Source organism: Nycticebus coucang, chromosome 16 (genome assembly GCF_027406575.1).
Source record: "Nycticebus coucang isolate mNycCou1 chromosome 16, mNycCou1.pri, whole genome shotgun sequence".
In the NCBI taxonomy this organism is placed as follows: Eukaryota; Metazoa; Chordata; class Mammalia; order Primates; family Lorisidae; genus Nycticebus; species Nycticebus coucang.
This window is the reverse complement of record NC_069795.1, coordinates 61,205,072-61,230,483: the sequence shown is the minus strand read 5'-3', so window position 1 is coordinate 61,230,483 and position 25,412 is coordinate 61,205,072. Positions and strand designations below refer to the sequence as shown.

The 25,412-nt window shown below is 35.6% G+C and overlaps 2 protein-coding genes across 2 annotated transcripts in view; both read left to right on the top strand.

The window, feature by feature from the left end:
- Nucleotides 1–25,412, top strand: part of SLC9C1 (solute carrier family 9 member C1) — a 114,618-nt gene that overhangs the window by 22,391 nt on the left and 66,815 nt on the right. The window contains exons 8-12 of the mRNA XM_053564629.1: nt 1,936–2,079; nt 3,367–3,541; nt 17,249–17,330; nt 18,618–18,784; nt 20,580–20,705. Coding sequence (XP_053420604.1) covers nt 1,936–2,079; nt 3,367–3,541; nt 17,249–17,330; nt 18,618–18,784; nt 20,580–20,705 — 694 coding nt within the window. The remainder of the gene's footprint in view (nt 1–1,935; nt 2,080–3,366; nt 3,542–17,248; nt 17,331–18,617; nt 18,785–20,579; nt 20,706–25,412) is intronic.
- LOC128567736 (uncharacterized) lies at nt 14,044–15,753 on the top strand. Its single transcript, XM_053565199.1, is given in 2 exon segments — nt 14,044–14,410; nt 14,412–15,753. Coding segments are annotated over 2 exon segments (1,401 nt in total). The 5' UTR covers nt 14,044–14,102; the 3' UTR covers nt 15,505–15,753.

Genomic DNA, 25,412 nt, shown 5'->3' with positions numbered 1-25,412 from the left:
CACCTTTCCATTCATACATCACTTTATTAGAGAGAAATCGTCCAAATAGAAACTACCTCTTTGCCAGCTTATACATTTTTTCATTCCTGGAAAATCGATTTCTCCAAAATGTCCAATCCATTAGGTATCAACTCCTGTAGGCTATTGGCTGTGCAACATTGGAGCAATAAAATGATAAAGATACCTAGGTCTACTAGAATCAAAATCTTTGAGAGTATCGTCCAAGGAGTTATAATTTTTAAAAACTCTCTCCAGTTGATGCTCTGGACAGACAAGGTGGTGGCCCATTGGGACAACTCATAATCAAGTGAAGGAAAGGGATTTTGAAAAAAATTCACAAGTTTTTTTTCTGTGTGTCTGAATTATTGCGCATACACACACACACACACGGGTACATACACACATCTGTTAGATGGGTTTGGAGCTTGGTTATTGGCTCACATTCTCTGTGAATTTGATAGAGACTGATTCCTTAGAGAATCAAACAAAAATGAAATCAGAATCTCCAAAAGATAACTGCACTTTCATGCCTATTGCAGCATTATTCACAATAGCCAACCGAAATATTTATCAGTAACAAATAAGTGTGTGTGTGAGAGAGTGAGAGGTAGAGGTGTATGTGTACATATATATTCATACACATATACACCATACACACACAACTGAATACTATTCAGGCTTTAAAAAGGAAGAAAATCTTGCTATTTGCAACAACATGAATGAACCTAGAGGCCATTCTGTTAAGTGAAGTAAGCCAGACAAAAAGGCAAATATTTCATGACCTCACTTTATATGCGGATCTGAAATAGTCAATTTCATAGAAACACAGACTAGAAGGGTGGTTGTCAGGAGTGGAGGGTGGAGGAATTGCAGAACAAAGTTTTGGAGAGCCAGTGTATACTGTGGTGACTATAGTTAACAATAACTGTCACCGACCCTATGGCCCTGGTCTCGATTGCCGCAGGAAGGAACCAGGCCTGATGCAGATTAGAAGTACAAGCTTGCAGAAGGCGGGCTAACCTTGATTGCAGGATAGCCCCCAGCAACCTCTGCAGTAGCCTTTTATTGAGACAGCACAAGACAGGTGAGGGAAGTATTAGATAATGACTACGTGCCTAAGGATCGCCATGGGCTCCGGTTCGTTCTCCGCAAGGAGCACCTATGGATGAATAGCCCAATGGTCTGCCTCCCAGCTGTAAATCATCTTGCTCAGAGGTCGTCTGGCTTTTGGTGTCCTCTATAAATAATATTGTATTGTACTGTGAACTTGGAATTTGCTAAGACAATGGGTATTATGGGTTATCCTCGCCACCAACACTGTGCAACTATATGAAGTGATAGACATGTTAATTATAGTATTATTTCATGATGTTATGTATATGAAACCATTGCATTTTGTACCTTAAACTTAAATGTACATAATTTCTATTTGTCAATTATCCCCCCAATAAGGGTAGGAGGAAAAAGATTCTTTCACACTTTGTAATCACTAGCTGGATTTTGACAAAGTCTTAATTCTATCTCTGTAAATCAGACTAAAATTTTAACATTCTCTTAAAATATTAATAATTTTATCTCTTCCTAATGAAACAATGACAATCATTATTTTTAAGTTAGAGGTTTGAGTTCTATCAAGTATTATAGCATAGCTACAACGTAAACATTTCTTTCATATACAACAGAAAACGAAAGGCACTTATTTACACATGCTGTAAACTGCCTTAAATTACTTTAGAATTATTGGTTTATTTGCCTAACTGCTCTTTTCTTTCCAGTTAAATTTTAATCCCCTTGAGTGTTGGCAAACAAACACCTTACTCATCATTGTTTTCTTGATAATGAATAGCACAATGCTTCCTTAGATAAGCCTTGCAAAAAATATGTTAAGTTAATTAATTATAATTAACTATATTTAATTTTTTCTGAAAAATGCAGATTCTGGAATTGGCTATCATTTGTTGCTTTTCTTATGGTGTTTACTTTCACTGGACTTCTCATTCCTGCACATACCTATTTATATATAAACTTTTCTGATCTATATTATTCATTAAATATCTACTTTACACTGATTGTTTTAAGGTAAGAATAACATTTATATTTTTCTATTTATGGAAAATTGAATGCCTGAAGATTATTTTTTAAATAATAAAAAACATTTTATACTGTAGATTGAACAATTGAATTAAGTTTCCAAAGAAAGTTTGATTTAATGATTTCCAAGGAATCATTAAAAAATGAATGTTTAGTATGCTTCAATTTTATTTACTTATGTATTTATTTATTTATTTATTTTATTGTTGGGGATTCATTGAGGGTACAATAAACCAGATTACCCTGATTACATAGTATGCTTCAATTTTAATTTAAATTTCAAAGCAATGCAACACTGAAAATTTCTGAAAAGTAGAACAAGTGAAAACATCTTTCATAATCTTAATATACCTAAAGGCAACTACTCTACCATTCGGTATGTTTCATCCAGTTTTTTTTTTTTTCTATGCAATTTCATGAAGTTAAGCACAACCATAAATAAAAATCTTATCCTGTATTTTTGTTAGTATTATATAATAAAAAGTTTTCTATTAATTAAAACTTATGGTTGGCAATAGCTTTTCAAAAAAATCATAAGGAAGCCCTCTTTGTAAATGTATTTTTTGGCTCAAGTGATTTTTGTAGTTCCTTTCTCCACCTTAAGGAGGCAGAAAAGCATGTGTCCATGTGGCTGAAAAGGAGATGACGCAGAATAGGAAAACACACCATCATTAGAATTTCAAAGTTCTTTAATCTCCACCATGGAAATGGCTAACCTTCCACTTCCATTTAGTTGGATGATTGACAACAAGTCAGCTAGTGCCAAGTAAATGGAAATCAGTGCCAAATTATCAGATAAAATTAGGATAAAATGGAGGACTCATATGTGACTGAAAGAAGAAATAGAAAAAACTTGACCAATATTGGGCAGATTCTACAAGGTTTAAATCTGTAAAGAAAAAGAAAGGAATGGCATTTTCTTCTTACTTTTTATTCATTAGAATTATTTTCATTTCTTTTGGGGATCCAGAATTTATCTACAAAACATCTCTAAAGTTTTTTTTTCACCTAAAGAAGCACCACTCCAGGTGATGTGGAATTATCCTACTACTCATCTACTAGAAAGTACCACAGAGAATAATGCCATTCTCTCTGCAAGTCTCTGTGTGAAATGCATTCTGCCTTCCTGTGGTGCCAGGCCAACAGTGTGAAATACATGTCTTATCTGTTTGAGAGTGAGCAATTCCACAAGGAATAGATTAGAATAGAGTAGAAAGAAATAGAAAGAAGTTTCTATGACTAGAATAACTTTCTAAATGTTTTCTTGTCTTTTAGACTTCTAGTCTTTCTACTAATGAGCCCCGTTTTGTCTCGAGTTGGCCATGGGTTCAGCTGGCGCTGGGCATTCATAATGGTCTGGAGTGAAATGAAAGGGACACCTAATATAAACATGGCCCTGCTGCTTGCCTACTCTGACATTTCTCTTGGATCTGAGAGGGAAAAATCTCAGGTAAGGAAAGCTATATTTTCTTATTTTAATAGTTTACAAAACTGTTGCTGTGTACTTAAAATATGTTTTTTAGTGAAGTAGATCAACCCCACTTGAGCTTTAGGAGTGATATAGCTATAATGGCAACTTTGGAGAGGGAGGGAATAATTGGCAACTTTCCTCCTCCCTGTTGTAATTAAAATTTTTAAATTATTTCACTTTTTTAAAAATAGCATTACTATAAATATTAAGGGAATTAAAACTTATAACTTATTTAAAATAGTACCTAATACAAAGTATGCACTCAATAATGTTTTAATTTTTATTTACTCCTAATAATCAATCAAGAAGAGAAGAAACCAACTTAGCATTGGCTCTATTGCTTTCTATAAATATATAGGCCACAGGTAGTGGTGCTATTAGCCAAACATTTTAATTTTCAGATAATGTACTCTAAACAGTACCCCAAACTCTACCTGACATATTGGACCCAACCCTCTCTCTACCATGTCTCTGGGCAAGATAATAAAAAGAAGCTCTGTAAAAATTTCCTGTGCAGGTATCACAGAGCAAGCATGTGACACTTTCATCGTGTGTGTGTGTGTGTGCACATGCTTAACATAAATTCCAAGTGTAAAGGGAATAATGGGAGGTTGATTATCATGTGTCTAATTGAATAATAAATACTCAGTTCAAACATTAAAAAACTAAATTTTCAAACCACTTTTAAAACCAAAATAATCAAATATTGTATGACTTCTTTCTTCTTTTTAGTCTATTCCATGTGCCTAAGTAATCAAGATCATTGTTATCACCACACATCCTGATCAGTATAATGGTTAACCTTGCACATAGATCTGAGTTACTGAAATTTTCATTGTAGTTGCTATGTATTGTGTAGCCATCAGCAAGTTATTTAATTTCCATCTCAGCCTAAGTATCAGTTTCCTCATTCCAAACAGACTTAATAATAGTGCCAATGTTTCACTGGTAAATGTGTAACAGGTAACTTCTGTGTTGAAGGGAAGAAGAAGCCCTAATTTGTAGTTTTTGCCAATTACTGTTGTGTAATCATTTCCACCAAGAGAACTTCAGTCAACTCATGAACGTCCTAAAAATTTAATAATCAGCTCTTGTGAGCTAGTAAGAGCCAGATCTAATATACCACTTTCACCAAGGGTTATAGTGAGAAATAAAAAAATGTACATAAAATGCTCAGCACATTGTTTACCCTATTTTATCATAAATATACAATGAATAAAAGCTTGGCTGGGTATGGTGGCTCTCAACTACAATACTAGCACTTTGGTAAGCCAAAGCAGAAGTATCTCTTGAGGCCAGGAGTTTGAGACCAGAAACATACCAAAACCTTGTCTCCATAAAAAATAGAAAACTCAAGTGGGCCTGGTGGTATGTGCCAATAAGCCCAGCTCCTTGGGAGGCTAAGGCAGGAGGATAGCTTGAACCTAAGCCTGGGAGTTGAGGCTGCAGTGAACTATGCTGACACTACTGCATTCTAGCCTGGCAATAGAGGGAGACTCTATTCAAGAAAAAAAAAAAATACAGCCTATTGTGATGATGATCATAATAACACTATATCATGTAGTCCTGCTTTAAAATAAAAACATAGTACAAAGAAAATTAGTGAAATGTACTCACTAGTAACAACTATTTGAGAAGAAAGTAGCACTCCTTTCTTAACTTAATCTGACTGAACCTTACAGATAATTTATTAATACCTACAGAGAGGCATTACAGTGAAGGGTTAAAAATACTAATGTCAAAGACAATATTGCCTTTTTTAATTCTGTCTCTTACAACTCACCAGTTATGTGATGTGGGGTGGCAGTTCTCCAGTTTTGTTGCATCTATATAATTAGACAATATTAGTATTTACCTTGTGGAATTGTGATGATTAAATCAGGATGGTATATTGTCCTATATGTCTACTATATAAATGTTAGTTAGTCCTTACTACTTTTAAATCACTAAACTTATTTAGTGGTCCTTAACCTAAAATGCACTTTAGATTACTTCATTAACTTTCAGTAAAATACCAGTGTCTGTGGAATTATGGCCCTAGCCAATAATAGACATCACACTTACTTTCCATAGTAAACATCTACAAAAACAGACAAGATATATGAAGCAATTGTTTTGGGATATTATACATGGGACATTGCATGTATAGATTTCTCGAGAGAAAGGAAACACATGAGATGAGTTCACATTCACCCTGACCTTTCTTCAACCATGGCACAGAGAAGTGAATTCCAAACAAAGTTCAGTAATCTCACAGAGTGGAAAAAATAGAGGTCAGAGTTTAGAGCATTTAAATAGCTAAAATTTGTGGGGCAGGGTACCATGGAAAGAATTGTATAGAAAAGTAGCACCAGAAATCTACATGAGGGTCACTTTTAGATCACTAGTCCAATACTAAACGCACAAGCAGAGTTTTTGGAGGAGTATCAGCAGAAAGAGCTTTTAGGGAGCTTTGAGCTGAACAGACAGACTGGAGGCCATAACGTGCTGGCAGACACTAACTAGCCACAGTACATAAATCTCACTGAACAACACATGTTCAGTGAGACCATGTCTGAGAAATAAGAATTATGTATGCCCTACAGAAAAGTTTACTCCAGACCCATTCTAAGAAAGCCTAAAACCGTACCTTGGTAGGATAATGTGATCTGCTAGTAAATTAACTGCCAGACAAAATTCAAAACTCTTTACAAGAGGACAACATGATCAAGACTCTCAACAGTGCAGCATCGATAACACATAGCCTTAAATCAAATATTATTACTATGCATGTAATGGTAAAAAAGTAACCTATTTTTAAGAGAAAAAAATTATTCAATTTAAATAGAAACAGATGTTAAAGCTAAAAGAACTATTAAAATTATGTTCATGAATATAAAGAAATAAATGGACATCAGAAGTGAAGACATGGGATATTTTAGGGAAAAAATTGAAACTATAGGGTGCTGCCTATGGCTCAAAGGAGTAGGGCGCTGGCCCCATATACTGGAGGTGGCAGGTTCAAATCTGGCCCTGGCTGAAAAATGAAAAAAAAAAAAAATTGAAACTATAAAAAAAATTAAAAAATCTAGAACTGAGAAATACAATATCTGAAATGAAAATTTTTATGAGCTTAATGGCAGATTGGAGGGTACAGAAGAAAAAAAATTAAATTCCAAATGAATATGTTCTAAGTTAGAGTGAAAAAATATGTGAAGCAAAAAGTGATAAAACTAAAGGAATAAACAGACAAATTATAATTGGAGACATTAACACTCCTCCCTACGACTCATTCAGCAAAATATAGCACAACTAGACAGAAAATCAGCAAAGATGTGAAAGAACTGAACAACATCATCAGCCACAGGTTCTAATGGACATTTAAGGAAATATATTAATTGATACAGAAAAAGCATTTGAAAAAATTCATTATCCATCTATGACAAAAGCATAGAAATAGAAGAAAACTTCCTATGTTGATAAAAAAAATCTGCAAAAACTCTACAGATAACATCATAGTTAATAATGAGAGACTGCTCTCCCCCTAGACTGGGAGAGATACAAAAATGTCTAATTTCAACATTCACATTGGAATTGCAACGGAAATTCTAGCTAGAACCATAAGGCAAGAAAAGGAAAAATGCATATTAAAAAGTAAGGAAAAAGACTATCTATGTTTACTAATGGCATTATTATTCACAGTGAAAATCCCAAGGATCTTCAAAAAGAAAAGAAAAACAAAATCAGAGGAGATCAAACTTTTGCTCTTCACAGATGATATGATTTTATACCTGGAAAACCCCAGGAACTCAACCACAAAACTCTTAGAAGTGATCAAGGAATACAGTAGCATCTCAGAATACAAAATCAATACTCACAAATCAGTAGCTTTTATATATACCAATAACAGTCAAGCTGAAAAAACAGTCAAGGACTCTATTGCCTTTACAGTTATGCCAAAGAAGATGAAATATTTGGGAATTTACCTAACAAGGATGTGAAAGATCTCTATAAAGAAAATTACGATACTCTGAGAAAAGAAATAGCTGAAGATGTTAACAAATGGAAAAACATGCATGCTCATGGCTAGGAAGAATCAACATTGTTAAAATGTCCATAGTACCGAAAGCAATTTACAAATTTAATACAATCCCTATCAAAGCACCAGTGTCATACTTTAAAGATCTAGAAAAAATAGTACTTCATTTTATATGGAACCAGAAAAAACCTCCAATAGCTAAGACATTACTCAGAAATAAAAACAAACTAGGAGGAATCACACTACCAGACTTCACACTATACTATAAATCTATAGTGATCAAACAGCATGGTATTGGCACAAAAATAGAGAGGTAGATGTGTGGAACAGAATTGAGAACCAAGAGATGAACCCAGACACTTATCATCATTTGATCTTTGATAAGCCCATCAACAATAAAAATTGGGGGAAAGATTCCCTATTTAACAAATGGTGCTGGGAGAATTGGCTGGCGATTTGTAGAAGACTGAAACTGGACCCACACCTTTCACCATTAACAAAAATTGACTCTCACTGGATAAAAGATTTAAACATCAGACATGAAACTATAAAGATTCTTGGAGTGAATGCAGGAGAAACACTGGAAGAAATTGGCCTGGGAGAATACTTAATGAGGAGTATCCCCTGGGCAACTGAAGCAACACCAAAAATACATTACTGGGATGTGATGAAACTAAAAAGCTTCTGCACAGCCAAAACACAGTAGGTAAAGCAAGCAGACTTTATCCTCAGAATGGTGGAGGATATTTGCAGGTTATGCTTCTGACAAAGGTTTGATAACCAGATTCCAGAGAACTCAAATCTATTAATAAGAAAAGAACAAGAAATCCCATTTCATTGTGGGCAAGGGACTTGAACAGAAGCTTTTCTGAAGAAGATAGATGCATGGCCTACAGACACATAAAAAATGCTCATCATCCTTAATCATCAGAGAAATGCCATTCAAAACCACTTTGAGATATCATGTAACTCCAGTAAGATTAGCCCACATCACAAAATCCCAAAACCAGAGATGTTGGCATGGATGTGGAGAAAAGGGAACACTTCTGCACTGCTGGTGGGAATGCAAGCTAATATGTTCCTTTTGGAACGATGTTTGGAGATCATTTAGGGATCTAAAAATAGACCTGCCATACGATCCTGCAATTCCTCTACTAGGTATATATCCAGAAGACCAAAAATTACTTTATAACAAAGGTACTTGCACCAGAATGTTTATTGCAGCCCAATTCACAATTTCTATGTCATGGAAGAAGCCCAAATGCCCATTGACCCATGAATGGTGGTATATGTACACCATGGAATATTATGCAGCCTTTAAAAAAGACGGAAACTTTACTTCTTTTATGTTTACATGGATGGAGTTGGCACATATTCTTCTCAGTGAAGTATCTCAAGAATGGAAGACATAGTATCCAATGTACTCAGCCCTACTATGAAACCAATATATAATAACCCACACTTCCATATGAAAGCTATAACCCAACTACAGCCCAAGATGAATGGGAAAGAGGAGCAAGAGGGAAGGGAAGGGAAAGGGGGGGGGGAGAATGGATGGAGGGATAGTAATTGGTGGGACCACACCTATGGTGCATTTTACAAGGGTACATGTTAAATCTACTAAGTGTAGAATATAAATGTCTTAACACAATAACTAAGAAAATGTGGTGGAAGGCTATGTCAGTTTGACGAAAGTATCTCAAATTGTATATAAAACCAGCACATTGTACCCCATGATTGCATTAATGTACAGAGCTATAATTTAATAAAAAAAAAGTTTAAACTCAAAAAAAGAATGAGACAAAAAGGAGGAGGCTGAGAAAGAGACAGAAACAGATGAAAAGCAAAGAACAATGTCAGTAATACAAAAGGGAATCTGACTACAAATTATACAACTACGGAAACTATGCACTTTATGTCAGGAAATTCAACACTTTAGATGAAATGGTTAAACTCCTCAATAAAAAAGCACAACTTACCCAAATTGACACAAGAAGAAATAGAATATCTGAATATCCCTATGTAAAATAAAATGAATATTTAAACCAAAATGTTCTCACAAAGAGAATCAGAAGATAGCTTGACTAGTAAATTGTACCAAACATATAAGGAATGACTAATAGCAATTCTACACAAATTATTGCATAAAATAGTAAAGGATGAAATACTTCCTTATACATTTTATGTGGCCAGCCCACTCTAAAACCAACACCAGCAAAGACATCCTAAGAAAAATAAACTATTGATAAAGCATGATGTAAAAATGATGTAAAAAAATTTAGCCAATAAATTATAAGTATATATAGAAAGAATAATATATTATGGTCATGTAAGCTTTTATCTAAATATGTAATGTTGGTATAATATTAAATCAATATAGTTCATTACATTACCACAATAAAGGAGAAAAACCCATAAGATTAACAGATGCAAAGCATTTGACAAAATTTAATATACATTCATAAATGAAAAAAAGAGAAACTTTTTGTGAAATAGAGTTTAAAGAAAACTATATTATCTTAATCTGACAAAGAGTATTTATCAAAAAAAAAATAACTTTAAAGTGTAGGTGACACTTAATGATAAAATAGTGAATGTTCCTCTCTTAAGTTTGGGAGAAAGGCAAATATGTCTGCTTTCTACATTCTATAGAACATTATACTCAGTATCCCACCCAGAGTGATAGAGAGAAAAAAGGCAATTAGTTATTTGGTATGTATCAAATAACTACTGGAACTAATAGTGAATTTAGCAAGATCATGAGATGCATAATCCAGTATACAAAACTGGATTGTATTTCTACATACTAACAAGAAGCAGTCAGAAAAGTGAAATAAATAACAGTCATCAGGAACATGGTATTGGAATGAAAATAATGAAATATATATGTATCAGTTATTTATAGCCATAAAACAAATTATCCTAAAATTTAACTGCTTGAAATAAACATTTATCTCTATTTCAGTGGGTCCGCAATTGCGGACCCACTGAAGATTAGTTTGGTACCTCTGATTTAATTGCTCTCATAAAGTTTAAGCATAAATTGGGGGTGCAGCTATCCAAAGGCTCAACTGGGGTTGGAAGACTTACTTCTAAACTTACTTGCATGGTTGTTGACAAAATTTAGTTCTTTGCAGGCACTTGGACTAAGAGCCTTAATTTCTTGTTGGCTTATAGCCAGAAGCCATTCTCTGTCACTTGGGTCTCTCCTTAGGTCAACTCACAATATGGCAGCTGGCTTCTCTCAGAGACAGCAGGCAAGAGAGCTAGACAAAGGTCACAGTCTGTTTACAGCCTAATGTTAGATGTGACTTTCTGTTACTTCTGTATATTCTTCGGTTCATTAGAAGTGAGTCATTAAGTCTAGTCCACACTTAAGATAACTAACTATCAAGAGACACATACCTCTGGCAGCCAGCCAAGAGGCTCCTTTCCAAACCAGACAAGATATATGCACAGAAAAAAAAAAAAAACCATAAGACATTGTTAAGAGAAATTTTTTTTTTTTTGTAGAGACAGAGTCTCACTTTATGGCCCCCGGTAGAGTGCTGTGGCCTCACACAGCTCACAGAAACCTCCAACTCCTGGGCTTAAGCGATTCTCTTGCCTCAGCCTCCCGAGTAGCTGGGACTACAGGCGCCCGCCACAACGCCCGGCTATTTTTTGGTTGCAGTTTGGCTGGGGCTGGGTTTGAACCCACCACCCTCAGTATATGGGGCCGGCGCCTTGTTAAGAGAAATTTTTAAAAGACCTAAATAAATGAAGTTACGGTCATGGACTGGCAGACATAAGAACATTAGGATGTCACTATATTCAATGCAATTCCAATCCCACTAGATTTCTTTTAGAAATATATAAGCCAAATCTAAACGTAATATAGAAATACAAAAAAAAAAAAAACACCCTAACCAGAATAGCCATAACAATTTTGAAATAGAAGAAGAAAGTTGAAGGATTCATGCCACCTTATATCAGCACTTACTGTAAAGGTACAGTAGGTAAGTTTGTAGCATGCTGGTGTAAGGATAAAAATAGATCAATAGACTATAATAAAGAGTTTTAAAAAGACTGACATTTATATGGTGAATTGATTTTTAACAAAAGTACTAAAGGAGTTCAATGGAAGAAAATGTAATTTTTTTTTTTAACAAATGGTGCCTAACAACTGGATATTTATTTAGAGAAACATAAAATAAAATTTCTATTTTTTACCTCACATAATGCAGAAAACTGATTTGAGATGGATCATAGACTTAAAGTTTGGGGAGGAAAATATAAGAGAATACTTTTCTGAGATGAGAATGTAAAGCAGTTTCATAGGACAAAATACTTCAACATTAAAAGCTTTAGCTCATAAAATATTTATAATACATGTATATGACAATTTACTTTTACTGTGAAGGTATCTTTTAAATGTATACAATGTTATAATAAAAGAATAATCCAATTCTTAAAATGTACAAAAGAGTTGAACAGACACTTCAAAAAGAAAAATATATACATCAAGTGCACCCAGATAAAGTAGAATAATTTTGATGTATTTCTTCTTTTTCTATCGTCTATAAGATTTAGCATAATCTGCTTTTTGAAATTATCTTTTACTTTTATTTATAAATATTCGTTGTCTATTTTTTGATACTTAAAAAAATAATAAGTTAACTGATGACTCCATACTGAATCGCAGGTTCAAAGCATTACATAATAGACATACTCTTATTTGACAACGTGAATGTTACTTTCTTTGCATTATTATTATTATTATTGCTTAATATTTTGATGTAGCAATTGTCTGATTCCTTTTCTGAATGTATTTAGGTTTGGTCATTCTTTACAAGGTTTTTGTTTCTAATCCTTAAACATTGTTATTGTTATTAAATTTTAAGTCTTTTTAATTTTGTGAAGGCAAAAAAGAATGGAAACCTAATTAACACATGTATATGTAAAAATTAAAATTAAAAAAGAAAAATATGTACTAAAAGCAGGTTAAAAATACTCAGCGTCATTATTCTAGGGAAATGCAAATTAAAATCACCACATAATATCCAATTTAATTTCCATGAAAGTTTTAGAATCAGAAATTCTTATGTGCAGACATAGACATTGGAACAATAGTTGCCTCTCAGCATAGAGGATTGATAGAAGGGGGCACTAGAGAAATTCTGAAGAATATGAGAATATTCTGCACTCTAACCATAGGTTTAATGGTAATATGGTATCCAGTATCAAAACACTTCAAATCACACATTAGTACACTTCAATATATTCTTTCAATTTCCTAATTACCAATGTTTGAGCTGCCACCCTCATGAATATCCCAATAATCAATAGAGGCATCCTGGGCACCAGTATGACATATTGGGCACCAATATTTTAAAGTTTCCAAAGTGGTTTTTAATTTTTTTTTGTTTTTGAGACAGAGTCCTGCTCTATCACACCAGCTAGAGTCCAATGGTATCATCATACTTCACTGCAACCTCAAACTTCTGGACTCAAGCTATCCTCCTGTTTCAGCCTCCTGAGTAGCTGGGACTAGAGGTGGGCACCACAACAGCTAGTTGATTTTTCTAGTTTTTGTAGAGACAGGGTATGCTCTTGCTCAGATTGGTCTTGAACTCTTGGCCTCAAATGATCCTCTTGCCTTGGTCTCTCAGAGTACTAGGATTACAGTACTCTGTACAGTTCTACACCTGGCCACAAGTCATTCTAATGTGCAACTTTGAGAGTTTTTAGAGTAGTTTCATACTCTGTCTATAATTTCCATCTGTGGCCATAGAACAAAGAACGGGCTAGGGATTTGACAAAATTTTTGGAAACTAGAATTCCATAAATCACCAGAAGTGTGAAATCTCAGAATGAGAAGTGTTGGTCCACTCATTTATGGGGACTGACTTGCAATATAAGTGGAAGAAGAAATCAAGTGGCACTAAAGACATTAATTGCTCCTCATTCCTTACAAAGAAATATGCTGACAAGGCAAAGTTTGAAGTGAAGGAAACGTATCAAGGCCTGTGAGCTGTTCTCTTTTTCCAGACGATGAGAATTATTTAACACAGATGTGTTAATAAAATTGAACTGTGTGGCAAAAATGCATAGGCAGATGTGTGTAGTAGATAAGAATAGACTAAAAAGTATATTTGTAGTCTCAGGACCTAAGAAGTGCAACAATGGAATTTAAGAACAAATATCCTTTTCAAATATCTCTATGAGTATTTCTTTACTTGTCAAACCATGTGTCCTGATTTTAGTTTGGTTTCAAAACATGGATGAAATACACGCAGGAAGATGACAGAATCCCCCACATACTTTCATCATGTCTTATATGGACATCCAAATTCCTACCCTGGAAGCGGTTTTGCGTCTGTCGGCTGGTGGCGTCGGTGCTCACGCAGGGGCGGGTCGCGGTAGCGCCAGGCTGTGCAGGGCGGGAAGAGCAGTCGTGGCCGCGACGGCGGGAGGGACAACAGCGGCGGCGGCGGTGGCGGCGGGGACGGCGCTGGTGCTGTCAGTTAGGCCGTCGGAGCAATGGGAGACCCGGGGCCGGAGATAATAGAATCTGTCCCTCCAGCTGGGCCTGAGGCATCTGAATCAACAACGGATGAAAACGAAGATGACATTCAGTTTGTTAGTGAAGGACCATTAAGACCTGTTCTTGAATACATTGATCTGGTCAGCAGTGATGATGATGAGCCTAGCACCTCTCATAGTGATGAAACTCTGACCTCTTCTGAGGTCAAGGAGGATTTACCTGTAGAATCTTCTTCAGCTACACAGAATGGACAAGATGCCATCCTCTATCTCCAGACACAGGTAGCTGAGATGTCTCGAGTGATGTGATCTGCAGTCCAGGAGCTGTTTTAGATTTCATCATTCTAGGCCAAGTGAGAACTCCTCCGTTCCTTGGGACATCTCCACCTCTAAGGAAGAAAATTTATCCACAGTTGAAGAAGAAACAGATTGCAAATCTCCATCAGCTGATGACAAAGGGCAGCCAGCTGATCCCAGCCAATCTCGTTTCACAGGTCTTTTGAAGAGAATGGAACAAAGAGGTGTCATAAAGAGAGTAACACTACAATCTGAAACAGAATCATGTGAAGGGAAGCCTGAGTGTGTGACCTCTAAAAAACGATTAGTTCCTCCACTGCATCCTCTTCTGAGGATTGCCACCACTGAGGTTTTTAAAGATCCTGCTGATTGCCATCATTCTTCCTTCATGGGACACAGGGTATATCCTGTGGCCAAGGATACATCTCCTTTTCAACCAAATCCACCAGCTGAGGGCCCCATTGTAGAAGCGTTAGAGCACAGCAAAAGAGGAAATACAACATCACCTCTGGATGCTACCTCAAAAGAAATGGAAGTCATGGGTTGTAGGTTTTACCATGCTGCCTCCATTGCAGCTCGGGCTGCTAGCTACATGGCCTATATGACTCAATATCAGCGTAAACTCTGGGAAGACATGGAAGATCTGGTCCATGATCCAGAGTTTGATCGTGGAAAAGCAAGATGTATAACATCTGATGGTATGGATGCAGGCCTTTGGCAGCTTTGTACTACTAGGGACATAATGGACTCTGTAGTTAGAGTTATGGCCATGGCAGTAGACTACAGAAGGCAAGCCTGGCTCCGACTTACATCTCTCACTAAGAAACCCCAGGAGAAGATCTCTCATTTGCCCTTTGATGGTTCTTCCCTTTTTGGACAAGATGTAAAAGCTGTTATTGCAGAAGAAAACAGTATAAAAGAAAATGACTATAAAGATCACAATAAATATTATAACCAGCATCGTTATTTTTATAGTCATGACCAGAAAGCACATTATCATAATAGAGGATACTCCAGAGGGGATTGGTACAAACCTCGAAACCACCCTTATAGATACAGAAAGAAGGGAGAGTCTCCAGAACGCCATGGGTACAAGAATTGATAACCTGTTCAAGTTCAGCAGACTAGTCATCCAAGATCCTAACTATTTACTTGTTCATTCACAAACAGGATCTACAGGTAGGAAGTTACCTCAAAAACTAAATGCATGTCTGGAGTGACCACAGCTGACATTTGAATTCTAGACTTCTGGAATGAAGTATATGAATAATAGAGTTATTCTTTATTGGCCAAGTGGGCGGTGGAGACTTTCTTGTAAGGAAAGTTGGACAAAGGTTTGTTCATTATTTCTGGTCCGAATAAGTCCAGAGGAGGGCACTCAGGAATCTGAATCCTCTTGTGTTTAAAGAAAATTTGTTCCTCAGGAAAATCTCATTGGTAAACTGAGGAGTGACAGCTTATAGATCTAGAAATAACCTACTATTACATCTCTTTACTAAAACCAGAAGTAAATCCTTCATTTTAGGTCATCATTGCTTCCTTGTTTGGGCTTCAGCTTGACAGATCTTCACAAAATGACAAATCTTGAATGTTAATAATCTCTTTACATCAAGATATCAGTTCACAGGAGTTCACAGTACTCTCAAGCTCTGTAAGACTTCATAATTGGCCATGAAGCTTTGTGTCAATTGGACTTCAAATCAAATTTTGCCAAATACTGTTTGCTTCCACTTGGAATGGCTAGATGTCACAGGTCTATTGTGGACACCAGATGGAAAAAAACTTTCCTATGTTTCTGTAGAAATTTTCACAACAGCTATCTTCATCAAGACTCTGATGGGCCACATACCATCACCACTCATAAAGCTACATGTGAGAGAATACTTTATTGTAATCAATCCTAATAGTCTTTGATCTATCAAGCTCTCACCTCAACAAGCTAAGAGACCCAGTAATGGTTGTCTCACGCTATAACCTAGGCCTTTCACCAAGATGGCCTTCTTAAACCCACCTTCTTAAACAGTTGTTTTGAGCTTGATAATACATCACACTCTAAATATAAGAAAGGTATGCACATCAGTACCCTGGAAATAAAGGATGCTGTTCACATCATTCAGGCATGCAAATCTGAAGTAGCAAGAATTCCAAACATGCCTGACAATCTGGTCCCCTTAATTGTCATAAATAGGGTGCCATCATTCTAGATTTTATAGAGAAGTCCTTAAGGTTTAAAGCATATCTGTGGATGTGTTGAAGAGAACAAGCCACAAAGTCTGTTTCTGGATGTCTGTTTCAGTGATGAAATTAATAATTTTTGAAAGGCTGAAATCAAAACTTCTGTGACATGTTCCTGGTTAATTGGTCATTTAATCTAGTCAGACTCTTCACCATAAGAGACGGCTTTGGCTCCCACTTGGTCCCAGTAATAATTTTCCGCCATACTGGAACTGGCAGCAGATACCTCAGTCATACGTCCTACAGTATCTTCTCTTTAATCTCGAGGTAGTGGCTGTGTGGTGTATTAGCACTTAGATCCTCATCTTTATAGCATGACTTTAGGAATGGAGAAAATGTCAATTTGGAGGGGTCTGAATATAACACCTAGTATTTGCTTGGCAGCCAAAAAAATTGTTTTTTAATTGACATAATTCTGTAACTTCTGCCCTTTTTATCTGCTTGATTAAAGTGTTTTAGTACTCTGAAAAAAAAAAAAAAAAAACAAATTCCTCCCCTGCCTTGAGCATCTATTAACATAGTACAAGCTACTTTAATTTATATAAGTGAACATAGACTATATTAAATGGAATTGTCGTGAATATTTAAATTGTATTTTTGTTCAATTCTAGATATTATTTCATGGAGTGTCAGTGTGTTTAATTAACCTGATTGTCAATAGATTTATTTTGCCAATGGCAGTTACTAAACTAGGTAAGCTTTACTAATTTACCACTTTGAGTGAAGAGAAAAATATTCTATATGTGCTAAAGTAGTGATAATAATGGAGAAAGAATCTATATAGATCCAATTCATTGATACCTAATTGAAGAGGAAATTGAATCTCCGTGTAAAGATATATTCGATATTTAGGTCAATAAGCTTGTTTATTTAAAAAGATTATTTATTTACAGTATTCTAGTATAACTAAAGTAATTCTATAAGTTTATACAATTATTTAGAGTATTTTCATTAAGAGCCTATTCTAGGCCAGTCACTATTCTAATTGGTAGTCATGCATTATGAAGACAGACAAAATTTCTGAGTTAATGGATCTTATATTGGAGTGAAGAGAAGCAAACATGCCAGGTAAAATAATGTCGAAAAAGCCATACATGCATCAAAGTAAATAAACCACATACGAAATAAAATAGAGAACACAACAGGTACTAAATTCCTCAGGAAAGTGGAAACTTGGTATGTCCAAAAAAAAAAAAAAAAGATGGTTGGAGGGATTAGAACCTTAGAGAATAATGCAGATAATTCTTCACATGCATTTAAGTAGCTTGTGGAATTATGGAAATCCCACAGGTAAGAGTATGCAGTTCCAAGGTCTGAGAGCAAAAATAGTCCATAGTGTACGTTCCAGTCCAAGTCTGAAGGCAAAAACCAATGTCCCATCTCAAAGACCATCAGGCAGAGAGAACAAATTTTCTCTTGCTCACCCTTTTGTTCTTCTATTCAGGCCTCCAACAGACTGGATAAGGCTCACCCCCTCTGGGGAGGATAATCTGCTTTTCATTTAAATTGCATACACTAAGTACTTTCTAGCTGTCATCTAGAAACACCCTCACAGACACACCCAGAATAATGTTTAACTAAATATCTGGGCACCCTGTGACACTGAAAACTAACGATCATACCCTTTCCTCTGTTTCCTCATATCGCAGACTGGGAAAAAGAACTCACCTTAAAAGGTGGTCAGTACAGACAAAAGACCAAAAGACTGAATAATATATGCAAAATTTAGGGCATATTTTCCAAGCATATAGTAAACACTCAAAAAAATATTAACTATTACTATTATTATATATCTCAGCTTTTGTGAAAAGCAGTGTAAACATACAAAATTTGAATTGTTAGTAATCTTATTATTAAATAATTTATATTGAATCTTTATTTAAAGTTTTAAAAAATACTCAGTGACAGCAAGTTCAGAACAAAAGGAAACTTTATCAAAATTATGGTGTTACTATTTATAAAATATATTTTGTGTCCAAGGTCTTCGTGATGTCACATCAACCAAATATAAATCAGTTTATTATACATTTCAACACTTTCAAGAGCTAACCAAATCTTTAGCCTCCGCACTCAAATTTGATAAAGATCTTGCTAATGCTGATTGGAACATGGTTGAGAAAGCAATTATTCTTCAAAACCCATATGCAGTAAGCAAGTAATCCCTTTTGTTTATTCTTTTAAAATAGACACAGCTGCCATTGGGTGAGTAAAAATTATGCCATAAATACTAATTCACATTTTTTTAATATTTGTAATTGACAGAATTGTATTGACAACTCTTCATTTACCATAATAGTAAGGAGGAGATCTTAAGGAATTTTATGATCACTGTGGGTCAAAGTAGAAGTCACAAACCCTTTGAGAATATAGAAAACATTATGTTTTAAATTCAAAAGAGAGAAGTGTATTGGGCTTGCCCGTAAAAGATGTCGAAAAGAGAATACACCCTATAAAATGGCTAGTTTTTGACCAGATTAAGGGATAGGCAAGGGCCTTTGATTATTCATTTATTTAGAATTCATTATACATACTAAGTACTTTCTGTTATATATACTAAGTACTTTCTAGCTCTAATTTACGATTATTAGCATTTTTAATGTAAGATAGAATTCAAAGTAGTACCGTAAGTTGAGCTGCAGGCAAGATGTCACTTTCTGCTCCTGAGATGTGCTTTAGAATATCTGTGGTCAGACTTACTCATTTAAATATACTCAGCACACCAATCAATCATGTTTTCCATAAGGGGAAATAATAGTTGTCTGCAGATATTCTCGAAGCTGCTGCTGTTTTTCCATGTCCTACATCATGCTCAGTTTTCATTAGAATATTTTTTTGTATCACACCATATAAGGGGCCAACTTCTAGCAGTGCACAATTAAGACAATTAGTCTCTATGAAACAGCATTCTGAAAAATCCACTTCTTATCCATGAACCAGTGCTTGAAACTCCAGGTAAGGATTCAGAACCATACCCTGTGCCTAAAAAAGTACTGCTAGGATTTCTGGATGGGACAAGAACCATGTCAAATCCAAGAATTTCACTGGTAGATCCCAATATCTGATGGTGACCTTTTATTGATCTGTCTACATCAGTATCATCTGGAAAGTTCATGTAAAATATTGATCAAGTTCCTATTTACTACCCTGGAGATTCTATTGCAGGTGATCTGAGCAGGTCTCAGAAATACATATTTTTAATTCACTACCTAGATGATTCTAATACAGAGTCAGTGTTGGGGCCACTGTTTGGGTACTTGATCTACTTCAGAAGGTAGATGACCATCAGACAATCACATTCTCCTTTTTAGGATACAGACATGAGGCATGTTACAGTGTAACAGGTAAAACCCTTGTGTTGGACTCAGGAAGTCTGGGTTTATATCCTGGCTTTGCCACTTAATGAATAGCTTTCTGCTCTTGAGCACATCACTGATTTTCTCTAAGCTTCAGTTTTTCATATCAGTAAATTGTCCATATTCCCGTTTCCTTATCATGTATTCACTTCCTATTCTACCTTAAGTGGTTAGTTGAAAGCAGGGTAGGAACACAGATTGCTGCTCAGTCTTCCTGATTCTGATTCAATCGGTCTAGGGCGGGTTCTGAGAATGTGTATCTCTGGCAATTTCCAGGTGAGGCTGCTGCTACTTTAAGTGCTGCACACTTTAAGATCTGCTGGTTTAAAGTATGCTTATATGTGTGGTAGCATTTTAAACAGTTAATAATATCATGTAAAAATGAAGATATGATATAACCCCTTCCTCCCCACCCTGGCAAGTATTTTACCTTCCAAGCAAATGATGACATTTGAGCAAATAATAAGGATTTGAACATTTTCTATTATTTTTCAAATCAAACTGGCACAGGAATTGTTTGAGGTTTACATTAAACAAGATGTAAATATTTATGTATTGTTTTTTTGTCTTTTATTTGTGTTTTACTTAGTTGAACCAAGAAGAAACAACAGAGCATCAGAAGGTGACATGTCCAAACTGTAACAACGAGATAGATGAGACCCTTAACATTGAAGCCCTGGAGCTTGCCAACAGGCGTCTTTTGTCGGCACAAATAGTACTGTATCATACTTTAAAAAATTATTTGGGGGACCTAAAATTATATTGAAATCTTTCTACCTTGCTAAAGATGTCTTAGTGCAAGAGAAAAAAAGGAAACAAAAAAGAAAATAAAAAAGAAATCCACTTAAATTAGCTCAACTTAAATGTGTTTTATGATGACAAACTGGGAATTTCAAAAATCCCAGTGGGAGGAATTACAACGGGCCTCAACTCTGAGAGGTGTTAAGCACTGAATTCTGTAACACTGCTCACTTCTGGGTCCAAGTCAACTTTTTATAGAAGGATACTGCCAAAATTTCTAATAACTGCATTTAGAGGGTATTATGTTTTTATTAAAATCTTGAGTAAAGATTAGAGAAATTCTGTAGCACAGCAGCCTACAGGACTATGTTAGAAATTACTAATAGGCTAGTTTTCATATTCTGTCCAGGTCAGGATCTTGAACTATTTGGCATGGCTCATCTTCTCTAAATGCTTATGCTGGGCTTTCCTCCCTGTATATGGAGCTGTTGTCCATTTCCCAGCTATTACAACCGTATAGTACTGCAAGCATTCTACTTGCTCAGTCAGACTCAAGAAGCAGAAGGTCTGGAGGGCATGATTCTTCAGCAGGAAGTAGTTTGAGCAGACAAGTTGAGTGCCAAAACCTTTTTTTAAAAACCTAAATAATTTCTTTAAGCAATTGAGGTAGTGCCACGAAGGATAAAACTTTTGTCTTTGTGCTTTGTTCCACCAGGAAATTTTCTGCCTATACTTCACATTAGGTATTACTACCTACAGGGCAGAGATCCACTCTCACATAGCTCAGTTAACACAGGGTGGGGTTTGGGGAGGGATATCCCAGCCAGCTCTTCCATCTCTTCTAAACCTGATGCACCAAGAGCCAAGGTTCTGTGAGGTAGCTGATCCAGTTACCAGGGCATCCCTTGGGAACCACCTATGAACAGCTTCCAAAGGGAAGACAAAGGCAGGCTGTTTGAATATACCAAGCCATCAGGGAAGAAATCTATCAGTCAAAGGAAACAACAGAACAGGATAAAAAAACATCTAGACCAGGATTGTTAAGTAGAAGACCAAGAGTGGAGTAAGGCGAGTCTGGAGAAAACCATGAAAGAATCTGAACAGCCAAATGTGGCTTCTTAAAACTGCAACAATTACTCTCTTGAATTACAAAAGCAGAAAGGGAGATTTTGCAAAACTTTGTGTCAAAAATTTGGTATAACAACCCAAAGTACAAGCAATATGCTATATAATTTAGGAAACACAAATCAGATTTCCATTTTTTTCCTGCAAAAAGTCCCAAAATAAAAAAAAAATTCTATAAGAAAGAAAATAAAAACAAAAGAGAATGTAAACACCATATGGCAGAAATAGCAACCATCAGCTTGTTTACATACATTTTGACCTAGCTCATTGCTCATTTAACTTTTTACATAGTTTTGCTTCTCCATCCAAGTAGAATACTTGCTGGCCAATTTTTTAACAACCCTTCTACCTGGAACTGTGTCACTGGGATCTCCCATTGCCATCACCACAGTCCTATTCTCCACCCCACCCCTAGTACCACTAATACTTGTATGTACCTCCCCCTACACACACACACACACACACTTTCTTAGCCTTAAAAAATGCCAAAGCTTTATGTCATTTTTCTTACTGGTCTCTTTTGGTACATTGTCATTAAATTTTACTTTTTTTTGTTTTTACTAATATTTTCTTACAACATTTTTTTACTAATATTTTATTACATCAATTATAGCCTTTGATATATTTTATCTTCTTGATCACAGCCATTCCAACTAGGGAGAGAAAATATCTCATTATGGATTTAATTTGTATTTACCTGATGATTTGTGATGTTGAGCATTTTTTCATATACTTGTGGCTATTTCTGTGTCTTGTATATGAATTTAGGGTTGAGAAGATATTTTTGTTGTCATTTTTTGTTTTAATTGATGTATAATAATTGTACATGTTTGTGGGGAACAGTGTACTATTTTGATGTACGTATGCACCTGTAATGTCAAATCAGGGTACTAAGCATATTCATCATTTCTATGTTGAGAATATTGAAACTCCTCTTTGTAGCTTAAAAAATACCACAAACTGTTGTTTATTATTGTCATCGCTATAGTGCTTCTCAACACTAGAATTTATTCCTCCTATCCAGCTGTAACGTTGATCTGTTAGCCAACCTCTGCCTGCCCTTCTCAGCCTCTAGTAACTACTATTCTACTCTACTTCTATGAAATCAACTTTTTAGCTCCACATAAGAATGAGAACATGAAGTATGTATTTTTCCATGCTTGATTTATTTCACTTAAAAGAATATCTTACAGGGGCAGCGCCTGTGGCTCAAAGGAGTAGGGTGCTGGTCCCATTTACTGGAGGTGGTGGGTTCAAACCTGGCCCCGGCCAAAAAAACAAAGAAAAGAAAAGAAAAAGAAAAACAAAGAATGTCTTACAGGTTCATATATGTTGTTACATAGGACAGAATTTTGTTCTTTTGTACGGCTCAATTCTATTCTTTTGTGTATATATGCCACATTTTCTTTATCCATTCATCCATTGATGGACACTTAGGTTGATTCCATACCTTTGCTGCTGTGAATTCTGCTGCAATAAACATGGGAGTGCAGATATCTTTTCAATATGCTGACTTCATTTCTTTTGGATATATTTCCAGTAGTGGGATTGCTGGATGATATGGTAGTTGTAATGTAGCTTTTTAAGGAACCTTCATACTTTTCTCTACAATGGCTGCACAATGGCTAATTTGCATTCCCACCAACAGTGGCTGAGTTCCCTTTTCTCTGCACCCTTGCTAGCATTTGATCTTCTTGTAATAGCCATTTCAGCTGGGGAGAGAAAATATCTCATTATGGATTTAATTTGTATGTACCTAATGATTTGTGATGTTGAGCATTTTGTCATATACTTGTAGCTATTTGTATATCTTCTTTTAAGAAATATCTCTTCAGATCCTTTGCTAATTTTTTAATCAAATTATTGTTTTTGCAGTTGAGTAGTTTGAGTTCCTTGTATATTCTGGATATTAATTCTTATCAGATGAATAGTTTGTAAATATTTTCTCCTATTATACAGGCTCTTTACAAATTGCATCTTTACTCTACAGAGGCATTTTTATTTGATATAACCACATTTGTCTATTTTTGCTCTTGCTGCTTTTGTTTTTGTGATCTTACCCATGGTATCTTTGCCCAGATCAATTACCTGAAGTCTTTTCCCTATGTTTTCTTATAATTGTTTCACAGTATTAGGTTTTATATTTAAATCCTATTTGTGGAGGAGGAGAGATGGGATCTAGTTTTATTCTTCTGGATATGGATATCCTTTTTTTCTGGTTTTCCCAGTACCACATATTAAGGGGACTGTCTTCTCCCCAGTAAGTTTCTGGTAACTTTGTTGAAAAGCCATTGGGTATAAATAGGTGAATCTATGTCTGGGTCGCCTATTTCATTGGTCCATGTGTCTGTTTTTATGCTAGTACAATGTTGTGTTAATTACTATAGCTTTGTAGTGTATTTTGAGCTCAAGTAGTACAATGCCTCCAGCTTTGTTCTTTATGCTCAAAATTACTTTGACTATTTAAATCTTTTGGGGCTCCATGCAAACTTTAAGATTATTTTTTCCATTAATAATAGAAATTGGTGAAATAATAAATAAAATACAATAATAGAGATTACATTGAATTTATGGGATGCTTGAAGAATATTGTAATTTATTGTTAAATCATAGCTGTGTACATTAGTACAATCAAGGGGTACAATGTGCTGGTTTCATATACAATCTGAAATATTCTCATCGAACTGTTCAATGTAGCCTTCATGGCATTTTCTTATTTATTGTATGTAGACATTTGTATTCTGCATTTAGTAGGTTTCGCCCGTACGCATTCTAAGATGCACCCTAGGTGTTAACCTCCCCCCTCCTTTTCCCTCCCTTGGCCATTTCCCCATATTTTTGTGCTATAGTTGGGTTATAGCCTTCATATGAAAGCTATAAATTAGCTTCATAGTAGGGCTGAGTACATTGGATACTTTTTCTTCCATTCTTGAGATACTTTGCTAAGAAGAATACATTCCAGCTCCATCCATGTAAACATGAAAGAGTTTCATAAAGTTTCCATCTTTTTTTAAGGCTGCATAATATTCCATGGTATACATGTACCACAATTTGCTAGTCCATTCGTGGGTCGATGGGCACTTGGGCTTCTTCCATAACTTAGCAATTATGAATTGGGCAGCAATAAATATTCTGGTACAGATGTCTTTGTTATGTTCTGGTTTTTGGTCTTCTGGGTATATACCCAGTAAAGGAACTATAGGATTGAATGGCAGGTCTATTTTTAGGTCTCTAAGTATTCTCCAAACATCCTTCCAAAAGGAACATATTAGTGTGCATTCCCACCAGCAGTGTAGAAGTGTGCCCTTTTCTCCACATCCACGCCAACGTCTCTGGTTTTGGGATTTTGTTATGTGGGCTACTCTTACTGGGGTTAGGTGATATCTCAAAGTAGTTTTGATTTGCATTTCTCTGATGATTAAGGATGATGAGCTTTTTTTCATGTGTTTGTAGATCATGCATCTGTCTTCTTTACAGAAATTTCTCTTCAAGTCCTTTGCCCACCCTGAGATGGGATCATGTGTTCTTTTCTTGCTAATATGTTTGAGTTCACTGT